At 51.3% G+C, this 11,878-nt stretch overlaps 1 protein-coding gene across 3 annotated transcripts in view; it reads left to right on the top strand.

Moving 5' to 3' along the window:
• Positions 1–1,041: 1,041 nt before the first annotated feature.
• LOC149348511 (uncharacterized) overlaps positions 1,042–11,878 on the top strand; it is a 63,481-nt gene continuing 52,644 nt past the window's right edge. Inside the window, exons 1-4 of one of the 3 annotated variants that reach the window (XM_089588139.1) lie at positions 1,042–1,059; positions 2,256–2,374; positions 5,709–5,855; positions 7,518–7,642. In XM_089588139.1, coding sequence (XP_089444265.1) covers positions 5,819–5,855; positions 7,518–7,642 — 162 coding nt within the window. In that variant the 5' untranslated portion in view covers positions 1,042–1,059; positions 2,256–2,374; positions 5,709–5,818. Of the gene's footprint in view, positions 1,060–2,255; positions 2,375–4,968; positions 5,019–5,708; positions 5,856–6,282; positions 6,394–7,517; positions 7,643–11,878 lie in introns of those variants that run through there. The other 2 variants (XM_089588140.1, XM_089588141.1) reach the window with 2 other exon arrangements.

Below are 11,878 nucleotides of genomic sequence, written 5' to 3'. Positions count from 1 at the left end.
CCATTTTTCAAAACATTGTTTAAATTCATCTTTTGTGATGCTTGACAGTGCCTCCGTCGTTTTTTTCTTCACCTCAGCAACATAAGCGAAACGCTTTCCATTCACCTATTTTTTAATTCTAGGAAACAAAGAAAGTAGCACGGGGCAAGGTCGGGAGAGTATGAGGGTTGAGGAATAGGGATCATGCCATTTTTGGTCCAAAATTGTCGTAGAGACAGGGCTGTGTGAGCAGGGGCATTGCCATGATGGAAAAACCAGTCACCCGACCGCCACAAATCTAGCCGCTTCCACCGCACACTGTCGCCCAATCTTTTCAAAACATCCAAGTAGAAAGCCTGGCTAACTGTCTGACCCTGCGGAACCAATTCTCAATGGACGACTCCTCTCACGTCGAAAAAACAAATCAGCATTGTTTTGAGGTTTGGTTTCAGCTGACGAGCTTTCTTGAGGCGAGGTGAATTTGAAGTTTTCCATTGGCATGATTGTTGCTTTGATTCAGGATTCGATTCAGGAACACTTGAGTTTTCCCCATAGCATCTTCCTTGTGCGTCTTTGTTAATATTTCAAGAGTTTCCATTAAACTTTTTCCGAGAAAAAATCAGAATTTCACCGGCGCACGCTGTTCACGAAAATCAGCCATTGCAAAAACGACATTCGCACAAAACAGTCGTCACTCTAAAACTCTGCCTAAACTAGTCTCACCCTCTTCAACGACGGCACTCGGCTTACTGACTCTGGAATGTTCGTTCTATGCGCTCCTGGTGGCAAAACGCGGTACCACAGAAGCTTTGTCGACCAAAAAATTTAGTCCGGTTTCTTTTGGGCACCCCCTCGTATGCTTCGCATCTGACTAGCCTTAACCTAAGCTAAGCCTCAGCCATTTTTTTAGCTGGTTTCCTCAATGACTTCACGCCAGGCCTTTTACATCACGCACTAAACTAGGAAGGGCATTCACCTCTCGCAGGCTGGGGCTGGTGGGCCTTGGGAAAGGGAATGGACTGCCACAGCCTCCAAGCGAGAAATGCCAGCTGTGCTCTCTGGTGTTCACGTGGAAGGAAGGTACGTATGGCGTTTCGAAATTCAGGAACGCTTGGCTGAAGCAACACACGGCGGTAGAGCACGCATCAGGTAGTCGGTAGCTCAGAGTAGCGGAGGACATCTTGGACAAACTTAGAAGCCTCTTAGAGGCAACTTAGAGTGCCCAAATACGGGCTGGACGGATGTGTGCCCCTGGAATTCCTTAACATTCCCTGCCGTGAGAGAATGACAGTTCAGCGTGCGGAGTGCTGTGCTGCAGTGACGGCGCTGTGCTCTAATGAAGTGGCCGCCACTGGCTTGGGTTCGAGGCCGACCTCGGGAGAATATTTGTTTTTCTTTTTTTCCTGATGATGTAGGCACTGCGATGACCTCACGTGAGGTTTCGCACTGTCGGACATGGACAATGACAATGCCATGTTTTCCGCTTGATGAGCAATTTAATGCCTTTGCAATAAAACTGGCCGGGTGATAAAAGGAGCGCATTAAACGGCTTGCTACGTGTGACTACTTTGATGTATGTGCGCCATATGTTATAATTAGCGTGTCATTCAGATCAACTATTTCATTCGCGTACGAACAATGCATTGATGCAGCAGTAACTCACAGCTGTCTCAATCGTACCAAATAAAGTCCAAGAATACTCCGACCTAATGCTTCCCATTTACCTATATCCCCCCGCCGCGCTCACTCAGTGGTTATTGCGCACGGCTGCTGACCAAACAGGCCCATGTACTGTGCGATGTCAGTGCACGTTAAAAATCCAAACCGGTCGAAATTTCCGGAGCTCTCCACTGCGGCGTGCCTCATAGCGTGAGTCGCATTGGGAGGTTAAACCCCCATAAACCAAACAAAGAATCTTTGCGGATTCCATATTCAGTGCAAGTCAACATCAGTTATTTTTTGTCTACTAGCATGTGATCAGCTTTCGTTTGTTCATATCTTTTAGCTCGTCTCTCTTTAAGCTCTATCAGTAGTCTGCAGATGATTGATGAGCCTGGTTTCGTTGCGCGCACATGATTTCCAGTCAAATGATATTTTTTTTATTGGCGCAATGGGACTCCGTGGCAAGTCTCAGCCAGGCATTCAGTGGAACATTGTTTAATATGATTTCGAATGTTGTCCGAGAAGTCGCTCCGCATTTCCAGCCACATTGAGTGCCGTCAAGGCGCACCAGTGCCAATAATTCGGACGTGTCTGAAACCACTTGTTCTTCACAGGAAAAGCAAGCCACTAACGCCGACACCGTCAGCAGGAATATGGCCAGTCCAGGGTGGCCAGTCGACCGTGACGTCAAGGCGCACTCCAGAGCTGGCGCAGACTCAGACCAGAGCTGCCGGTACGAAATCTTTTCTGATCGCTAACTGTCTGGGCGAAACGCTGCAAAAAACATCATCATACAGTGGAAGAGTTTCACGCCGACTGCCGCCGCCTTGCATGCGTAATTATCCGAGGTGAGTATGGACTTTGGGGCCGAATATCTCGGCTCCCTGTCCTAGTCCAAATCCTAGTGCAAGTCCTAGTCGAAATCAAGAGGAAGAAATGGGCAGATGATGCGAATGGAAGATAACTGCTGGTCCTTGAGGTTAACGGAGTGTATTCCAAGAGCAGGCAAGCGTAGCATCGGGCGGCAGAAAATCAAGCGGGCGGATGCGATCAAGAAGTTGGCGGGGATAGGGTGGCCGCAGCTGGCACAGAGCAGGGTCAGTTGGAAAGATCTGGGAGAGACCTCTGTCCTGCAGTAGGCGTAGTCAGGCTGATGATGATGATCAAATCGGAGCACGGATAATTATTTCAGATTGAGTAGTCTAGAAATACGGCCACCTTTTTTTCCCCATATAGAAATTGACGGTGGCCGCAGTGGTTAGGAAGTTCATTAACATATTTCATTTTATCATTTGCCTGGAGGAGAAAACTGTTATCTTAGGTTGTGGACTCCTGGCCACATGACTTACGAGCAGAAGTGGGTTTCACGAACTACTCGGTGCCTAATTTTGAAAATCTATTAAATCTTACTGTTGAACACCATGACTAAGGGGGGTACCTCTTGTTAGGGATAGCGGGAAGGGACCTATGTGACCTTAAGACTGCAAGGGAACTGGTGCAACGGAATCCGCGCCTTTTTCACGGGAACCTCGCTCGCTCGACTTCTTCGTGCTGAGGCAACGACATCTGCGCTCATGTGCACTTCGGGTTCAACACAGGGGGCGAGTGGAAAGAGGTTATAAGGGCCTTCTTCCTCGGGTCAGTTTTTAACGCGGTAGAGTAAAGTTCGGGTTTCAAGCCGGCGTTGTCGTCACTGGAAATCCTGTTTGGTCGAGAGGGCACAGTGACGTAGCGAAGCAGTTTCGCTGAAAAGTAAACGGAGGTCAAGCGAAACCGAACCGCTGCTCTTTTGGGTGGGAGACAGCACGCTACAGCTACACTGCTGAGGATCGTTTCTTCAGTGAAATAAAAGCATACCAAAACCTCACAACACACAATTCATAAATTAACTTCCGAGGAACATTTAATTCATTGAATCAGTATGTTTTGCCAACGAAAGACTCCACGTCTTCATAAGGTGCCTGTCAAAAGGATTGTCCCGGTATTGCAAGCCGCATTTTGGCTCTTAAACTACTTAAAACAGGGGGAGGTATGTGAGGGTTAGAGCGGGTTTCAGGAATAAGGGAGCAGAAAGCTTTCGTGGGGTTTCTGGCAGTCAGGAAGTTTGTGGCTTGAGCTTCAGCTTAGCCTGTGTACTGTGGGATGTCAGTGTTCGTTAAAAAATCTCAGGCTTGTCAGAAAAATGACAGCATTGACATCATAAATCAGCCAACGCGGGAGGGCTGGGAGGCGGCCCTGTCCAGCTTGTACCTCGAGGAACAACGAGCCCTCGTCGCCAGAGCACGGGCAGCGGCTTTCACCAACGGCGTCCCGTACTCGGGAGCCGATCAGCCTTCCCTTCAGCTAAGGCATTGTGGCTTTCAATAAATGTTTTCATCATCATTGTCAGGTCGTGGAAGTTTGCGGAGCCTTTCACCACGGCGTCTTTCATAGCCTGAGGCGCTTTGGGTCGTTAGAATGGCTGGAAAGGATCAGCCTGACCTAGCTCTCAGCTTTCTCTTGGGTCTAGCAAGACCAGGAAATCTGGACAAGCATTTTAAGTTCGCATGGCTGGCACCGCATGTCGCATGGCACTGAATCGCGAAAATCACGTCGTGAATTTGGAACCCTCTATACATCCCAATGCTTTCCCGTATCTTTAGAAAAAATTGCTTTGAGCGCACCACCCATTTTGAAGCACAGATTTTGCAGCTGGAAGGAAAATTGCGCGATGATGATCACCATGTTCAGCACACTAGTTTCGTAGCGTGAACTGCACTGGCCGAGGTTGAGCAGTTTCGCGTTGCTCCTGGAGAACCGTGCTGCGCATGCGCGAGGAGCAAATGACGTCACTACGCACAGCTGGCGTGCCTTGCCGCACGCGCTCGCTCGCCTTTTCCTTAAAATGACCCGAGTGTAAAACGTTGACAAAGCCCACGCCAATGAGCACAATGAACACCGACGGTCTATGGCTTCAGCGCTGCCGTTCTGGCACAACCTTGTCAATGCCTGCAGCCCACATCTCTCGGTCATCACCCCATGTACCTATAAGCAGTACCTATAAGCACGATTCAGGTGTCCACTGACCCAGGGAGCCATATGCGCACTTCCTTTCCTAAAATGATCGGTGGGTAAAACGTCAACACCAACGCCAATAACGCAACGAACGCCGACGGCCTATGGCTTCAACACCGCATTTCTGGCATAACGTTGTCAATGCCAACGCATGCAGCGCACACCTGTCACTATCGCCATTTAGCATAAAGCACGGTTGAGGTGTCCGCTGTTCTGAGAGGGCAGGGCAGTTATGCTCCTTCCCTCTGGTTCAGGTGTCCGCCGAGATGTGCATACCTCGCCCTCGCCTCCCGCTAAGCTATGTATATCCTGGCGTAGCTGAGGTAAGCCACTGCCAAATTTTTTACGGTCTGACAGGTTTTAGTATTTCCTAGCGCACAAGAGATGGCGCTCCTTGTTAAACGTCCAGGAAAGCTGGGCATGTGCTTCGGGAAAGGGTTGTCTGACCTCTTCCACCTCCGCCACCCACTTCCGCCATACCAAACGACTGGTTAAAAATGGCATCGTTTGGGACGGCGGTGCCCTTGCGCCACTAAAATAATGCTCAGAAATATTTTATCTTTACGTTTGTGGAAAGAACACCTACTCATCTGATTCAATAAATCAACTAGGTCTGTTTTTTGAGGCGGCTTATAGACGTACTTTCTCTGTCATTGTTACTTCTTGGGCACACTGATTTTCTGCCCTTAAAAGAGATATTCCAACCTTGTACTTCAGAGTCCACTTACGTGGGCTTTTCAATAACGAGACGGGCTGGGTTTTGCTCCATGTTTTGTTGTATCTTCTATGCGCAGCAGCTTTCCAGGTTGTCAATTTGAGCTTTTACACAGCGAGTTCACAGAGAGAATCACTATGCTGCTTGCAATGGACAGGTTTTTAATAGCTCATGTTTCGCGCGGTCTTCGAACCTCTTCTGCACATCAGACTGGAGAGCCTGGAATATGTTGTACATAGCGAAATGACAGTCTCTAACCACTGCATTCCGGAATCTGGTCTTTCTTTGTCTCCTCCAGTCTGGGTGCCTTCCTTGGAAGCCAATGGTGGCCCAGTGTAAGATTCGCTCTGGCTCCGTCGCAGCAGCGTCGCAGCAGCGCAGCGCCACGGATGCAGCCTCGGCCAGTGCATGCACTGGCAACTTCCAGACAGCCGCGGTGCACGAGGTGAGGAGACGGCGCTTCTCACAACTAATACAAGCTAGGAAGAAAACTATATCGTGCTCATGTCCCTCTTTCGGCGCATTATAGGCGCCGATATGCGAGCGAAATGAAGTAGACATAGACGCAAGTCAAATACCGCTTTTTCTGACCCGACCGGAGACTGGCGTGGAAGTTCCAGGACAGCACAGTTAAGCGGCCCAATATTGTAAATGGATGGTTTCACTCTGCTCCTTCTTAGGACCGGCATTTTCCAACACATTTCCAATATTTGGCCGGTTACCTGTGCTGCTTGGGAGAGTTGCGTGAGCGAGGCTTCGGCAGAGAACTCTTCCAGCCGTTGCAACTATTCTCAGCTCGTTTGCTCAATGACTTCACTCTAGGCCTTTTACGTCGGGCACCAAACTAACCAGGGCATTCACTTCTCGCAGGCTGGTGGGCCCTGGGATCGCGAAGGGACTGCTAACATCAAAAAACCGCCAGTGGTGCTCTCTGGTGTAGAGGTGTGCGCGACGCTTCAAAGGGTGACAAGTGGCGAGTGGAGGTTCGTATGGCGTTCCGAAATTCAGCAACGCTTAGATGACGCTACACACGGGGATAGTTATAGCAAGCGTCAGGTAGTCGGTAGCACAAAGTAGCGGAGCGCATCTCGGACATACTTAGAAGCCTCTTAGAGGCACCACTGAGTGTCGAAGTTCCGGACTGAACGGGTGTGTGCCCTGTAATTCCTCAGTGTTCCTCAGCGCGAGAGAATGACCGTTTAGCGCGCGGGGTGCTGTGCTGTAATGACGGCGCAATGCTGTAATGAAGTGGCCAGTGCTGGCTTTGTTTGGAAGCCCACTTCGGGAGAAATTTTTTTTCCCCTGATGATGCCTTCACTGCCAATGACGTCATGAGGTCACGTGGGGTTTCGCACTGTTGGACGTGGACAATTATCATAGCAGATTTTGCGCTTTGTGGGTCATATAATGCCTTTGCATCAAAATTGGCGGCGTTATACAAGGAGCGCGTTTAGCGACTACGATATGTCTGCGCCAAACGTTGTAATCCGCGTACCAGTTAAGCTGAACTACTTAATTCGCGTAGAAACAATGCATTGGAGCAGCAATTACTCATAGCTGTCTGAATCGTACCAACTAGAGTCCAAGAGTGCTCCGAACTAATGTTTCCCTTTCCCTAAACTCCCCCATATGCAATGTACTCACACATCGGGTAGTAGACATGTCTCTCTTCAAGGCCTCCCCAGCCGCCGCGAGGTGGCTCAGCAGTTAATGCACTCCGCTGCTGACCCGAAAGACGCGGGTTCGACTCCGGCCGCGGCTGTCGAATTCCCCTGGAGGTAATATTCTCGAGGCCCGTGTACTGTGAGATCTCGGTGTACGTTAAAGAATCCCATGTGGTCGAAGTTTACGGAGCCCTTCACTACAGCGTCCCTTATAGCCTGAGTCGCTTTCGGACTGTAAACCTCTGTTAACTTTGTACAAAAACGATTTTTTTTGCGATGCGTTTAGGTGCAGACATTAGCAAGAATTAAAGGCGAAGAAGACAAAAAACAAATATGGCTTTTCTCATGTCTCTCCATACAGAAATGCATGAAAAGAAGCTTGAAAAAGCTACACCTCCTATGCCTCACGTGTTCAACTAGAGGAGGGCATCCCCTTTCCACAGATTGTCGTCGGTCGGAGAGCCCTGCAGCCGCCTTGTGTCTAATGCCAGTGGTGTTCTCTGGTGTGCGGGACAGCTCGAAGCGGCCACCAGTGGGCGCGTGTCGACAAACGGCCACCGGCAAATGCGTACGTATGGCATTCCGATAGTCAGCAACGTTTTTCTGACAAAACAAATTAGACTAAAAGAAACATTTTTAGACTAAAAGAAATGGTATGCACTCCTAAAGTATACAATTTATATGTATATGTAGAGCCCTTAGTTGGCTTGTCTAAAAACAGCTCAAGCGATTCTCTTCATATCAAACCAACACAGCTTTTAAAATAGGTACCGTATTCACCAGAGAGAGAGAGAGAGAGAGAGACAACTTTATTGCCATAGATTGACGGGATTTAGGGCAGGTGGGCTTGGTGTGTGGGCGATCGGTGTGGGGGCCCAGGAAATCGCCCCCAGGTGGGGGCGATTTTCTGGGCCCACGAAATGAGTGCCAGTTGGATGCTCTTGTCTGGCCTTCTGAGGAGTTGGTTCCATCCGTCTTCGGAAGGAGCTGGCAGTAAGGTTCGAGGGGGCGGATTTCCCGCGCAACCCCAGAGGATGTGAGCCTGGGTGGCGATTTCTCCCTGGTAACAATTTTGGCAGACGGGGTCGTATTCCCCGTCTGTGATGAGTGAAAGTCTAGAATGGCTAAGGATGGAGTGTGTCTGCAACCTGCGGAGCAAGGTGGCTTGCGCTCGATTCAAGTCGGGGTGTGGAGGCGGGAACTGGCGTCTCATCTCTCTGTAGAGGTTGGTAATTTCGGCAAAGGTCTGGGGAGCCTCAGCAAGAGCGTCTGGGTCCGTGGGGCCGGCCGCCCGGTTGGTTAGTCCTCGGGCTAGTCGGTCGACCCCTTCGTTTCCAGAGTTTCCCGCGTGGGCGGGTACCCAGACCAGATTGATCTTATGGTCGGGAGTGCAGCCGCGAAGGATGCGTGCAGCGGGGTGGCAGATAAAACCTGCCGAGTAATTTTGTATCGCTCTTTTGGAGTCGCTGAGGACTGTGCGCGTACGTGGGTCAGCGATGGCCAGCGCGATGGCGGTTTCTTCTGCCGCTGTCGGAGAGTGAGCTACTACTGTGGCGGCGGTGACGATAGTAGATTGTGGCGTGGTTGCACAAGCCACGTATGTGTTTGCACTTTGCCGTGCAGCATCTACGTATATTGCGTGTTCGTCTGCAAGGTATGTGGCGTCTAGTGCTTGGGCTTTCAGCTGACGGCGCGTATCATGGCGGCCAGGTAGCATGTTTTTGGGGATTGGTTTTATAACTAGGCGGCTATAGACCCCTATCGGAATGGGCGTCGTGGGGTGGACGTCGCCTATGGGGTTGATGTTGAGACGGTCAAGTATGAGCCGCCCGTGTTTAGTGCGTGAGAGGCGGTGGATTTGGGCGGTCTTGTGTGCCTCTATGAGTTCTGTGAGCGTGTTGTAGATGCCGAGTTGGAGGAGGTGCTCTGTGCTGGCGTACTGAGGTAGCCCCAGTGCCGCTTTGTACGCTGAACGTATAATGCTGTTCACAGCTTCCTCGTCCTTCCGGCGGAGGTGATAGTAGGGGTAGGAGTAGACTACCCTGCTAATGAGGAAAGCTTGCGTGCGCCGACAGAGGTCATCCTCCTTCATACCTCTCCGGCGGGTGCTGATGCGGCGGATAATTCCGTTGATCTGATTGGCTGTGGTGCGGAGGCGCTGAATGGCCTCCGAGTTTTGCGTGTTGTTCTGTATTAACATACCCAGAACGCGGATGGTGCGGACCGGAGGTATGGGATGGGTGTCGACTTGAAGCACAATAGGTTCTTGCGGTTCGGGTACGGGCAGGCGAACTCGTCTGTCCCTGATGACTAGTAATTCGGACTTCGTGGAGGAGCATGTGAGCCCGTTCGCCTGTACAAAGGAGTGTACTTTATTGATTGCTGTTTGGAGGGAGTTTTGGATTTCCCCGTCAGAGCCAGAGTTGGTCCACAGGGTAATGTCATCGGCATATATTGAGTGTTTAATGTGAGGTATCTCTTCCAGGAGCGGAGGGAGGCCTCTCATTGTAGTGTTGAAAAGGAACGGAGATAGGACTGCTCCTTGTGGTGTTCCTCGGGTGCCTAGTGTGATCTCGCTGTGGAGGTCTGCAATGTGAAGTTCTGCTGTGCGGTTATGAAGAAAGTCGGCGATGTAGTTGTAAGTGCGAGTGCCTACATTCATTTGTGAGAGGTTTGCCAGGATGGAAGCATGTGACACGTTGTCGAAAGCCTTGCTGACATCTAGGCTTAGGATGGTTCGTGTAGCTCGGATGGGTCTCGGATCGAGGATGTCGTGTTGGATTTGCCACATAATGTCTTGAGTGGAGAGGCCGGTCCTGAAGCCGATCATAGTGGGGGGGAAAAGGTCCTCTTGGTCTACGTGAGTGTGGAGTCTATTGAGTATGACGTGTTCTATGACCTTTCCCAGGCAGGACGTGAGCGAGATGGGCCGAAGGTTGCCCAGCTCGAGTCGTTTGCCTGGCTTAGGTATGAAGATCACTTTGGCATGCTTCCAAGTGTCTGGAAGGCGACCCTCATGCCAGTGTTGGTTGAAGAGGTCCGTGAGTGCCTCGACGGACTGATCTTCGAGGTTACGAAGCATCTTGTTTGTGATGTGGTCGTCGCCAGCGGCCGCGGTGGTTTTAATCTGGTTGAGGGCGGCGCGGACTTCTGCCGTGATGTCGGCGTCCATGTTGGTGTTCTGAGCACCCGTGTATCCTGAAGGGATGGGAATTTCAGTGGAAGTATTGATGCATTTGTCTTTCAGGGTAGCGAGGAGTTCCTCATTTGTTCCCTGAAAAGCGTGTATGACACGGGTGAGGTTCTTGTGAGATGTGGATTTGGTGTGAGTTGGGTCCAGTAGATGTCTGAGCAAGAACCACGAATTTTTGCATCCTAACTGGCCGTTAAGTCGGTCGCAGGTTTGATGCCATTGCTCCTGACTCAGTTTGATGGAGTAAGCTTCGATCTCTCGCTCGAGGCGAACGAGACGGAGCTTGAGGGGTCGATTGTGTTTTTGGCGGAGCCAGCGAGCGCTAAGACTGCGCTGGGCCTCCCACATGTGTATGAGTTTGGCGTCGGGAGAGGGGCCATCCTCGTCCTGGGTAGTCGTGGAGGTGGCATTGGCGGTGTCTTCGAGCAGCGAGTTTGTCCATGTGTCCAGGTCGTCTATGGGGGCCGAAGTGCGTTTGGCGCGCACGTATCGGAAGGCGTCCCAGTTAGTGTGCCTGATTGTTCGGTTGGGGGCTTTGCTGTGTGTAGCCGTGAAGGTTGTGCTGAGAACATAGTGGTCGCTACCTATGTTCATGCCGAGGTTTTCCCAGCGTGCGTCTGGGATGTTGCGGGCGAAAGTGAGATCGGGGCAGCTGTCCTGTGAGACACTGTTTCCAATCCGAGTAGGCCTGTCGGGGTCTAGTAGTAGTGTCAGGCCCAGTGTTTGGGCTGTCTCCCACAATTTGGCTCCCTTACGACCGCATGCTTTGCGGGGGTAGCCCCACTCGGTATGCGGCGCGTTGAAGTCACCTTAGATGAGTAGCATCCCTGTTTGTGCAGTCGCGCAGGCCTTACGAACGAGGGTTGCCACTCGTGTGCTTTTGTCGCTAGGGGGGCTGTAGACGTTGAGGATGTGGAGCGGGGCTTGTGAGCGGCTGTTCGGTAGGACCTGTACGAAAGTGTGCGGAACCTCGGGGTAACTAAGGTCTATATGATTAGCTGCTAAATTTCGGTGGACCAGGATGGCGGTGTTGGGCCGGTGGTCTGGTGTCGTTTGTTGGTTATATGCGGCGTAGCTGGTAAGTTTCGTGTCCATGTAGGTTTCCTGAAGTGCGATGATGTGGGGGGTGTGCGGCTGGGCCTGCAGGGTGTGCTCCAAGGCTCGCCGCTTCGCCTTGAAGCCCCTGCAGTTCCATTGCCAAACTGTGAAGGGGGAGCTAGCCATCGCGTTTCGCGTAGGGTTCGGGGCGCTGTGATAGCACGACGGGTGATTTAAGAATGCCGCCTGCACGTGAGCGCGCGGTTGCACTCTCCGACGTAGCGACAATAATGGGTGCTGGGTAGTTAGGAGGGGTTGTCGAATTTAAGGGGGTTGAGGATGTCGGGGGATTCGTGAGGGTATCGAGCCTGGCATGAAGGGTTTGGATGTTGGCTGCCATTGTGGCGCCGCTTTCTACTAGACGGTCAATGGTGGGGGCGAGTCGAAGGAGGGCACCCTCGAATTGGGCCATTCGCGTATCAGCTGCCTCGAATTTGGCATCTATGTCTGCTTGTGAGGAGGGGGGAGGTGCTTTACGCTTCGTGCGCTTAGACTGCTCATTGTCCATGCGTG

This window comes from Amblyomma mixtum, chromosome 4 (genome assembly GCF_055824585.1).
Source record: "Amblyomma mixtum isolate Tamu chromosome 4, ASM5582458v1, whole genome shotgun sequence".
NCBI lineage: Eukaryota > Metazoa > Arthropoda > Arachnida > Ixodida > Ixodidae > Amblyomma > Amblyomma mixtum.
This window is presented reverse-complemented; position numbering and strand designations above follow the sequence as displayed.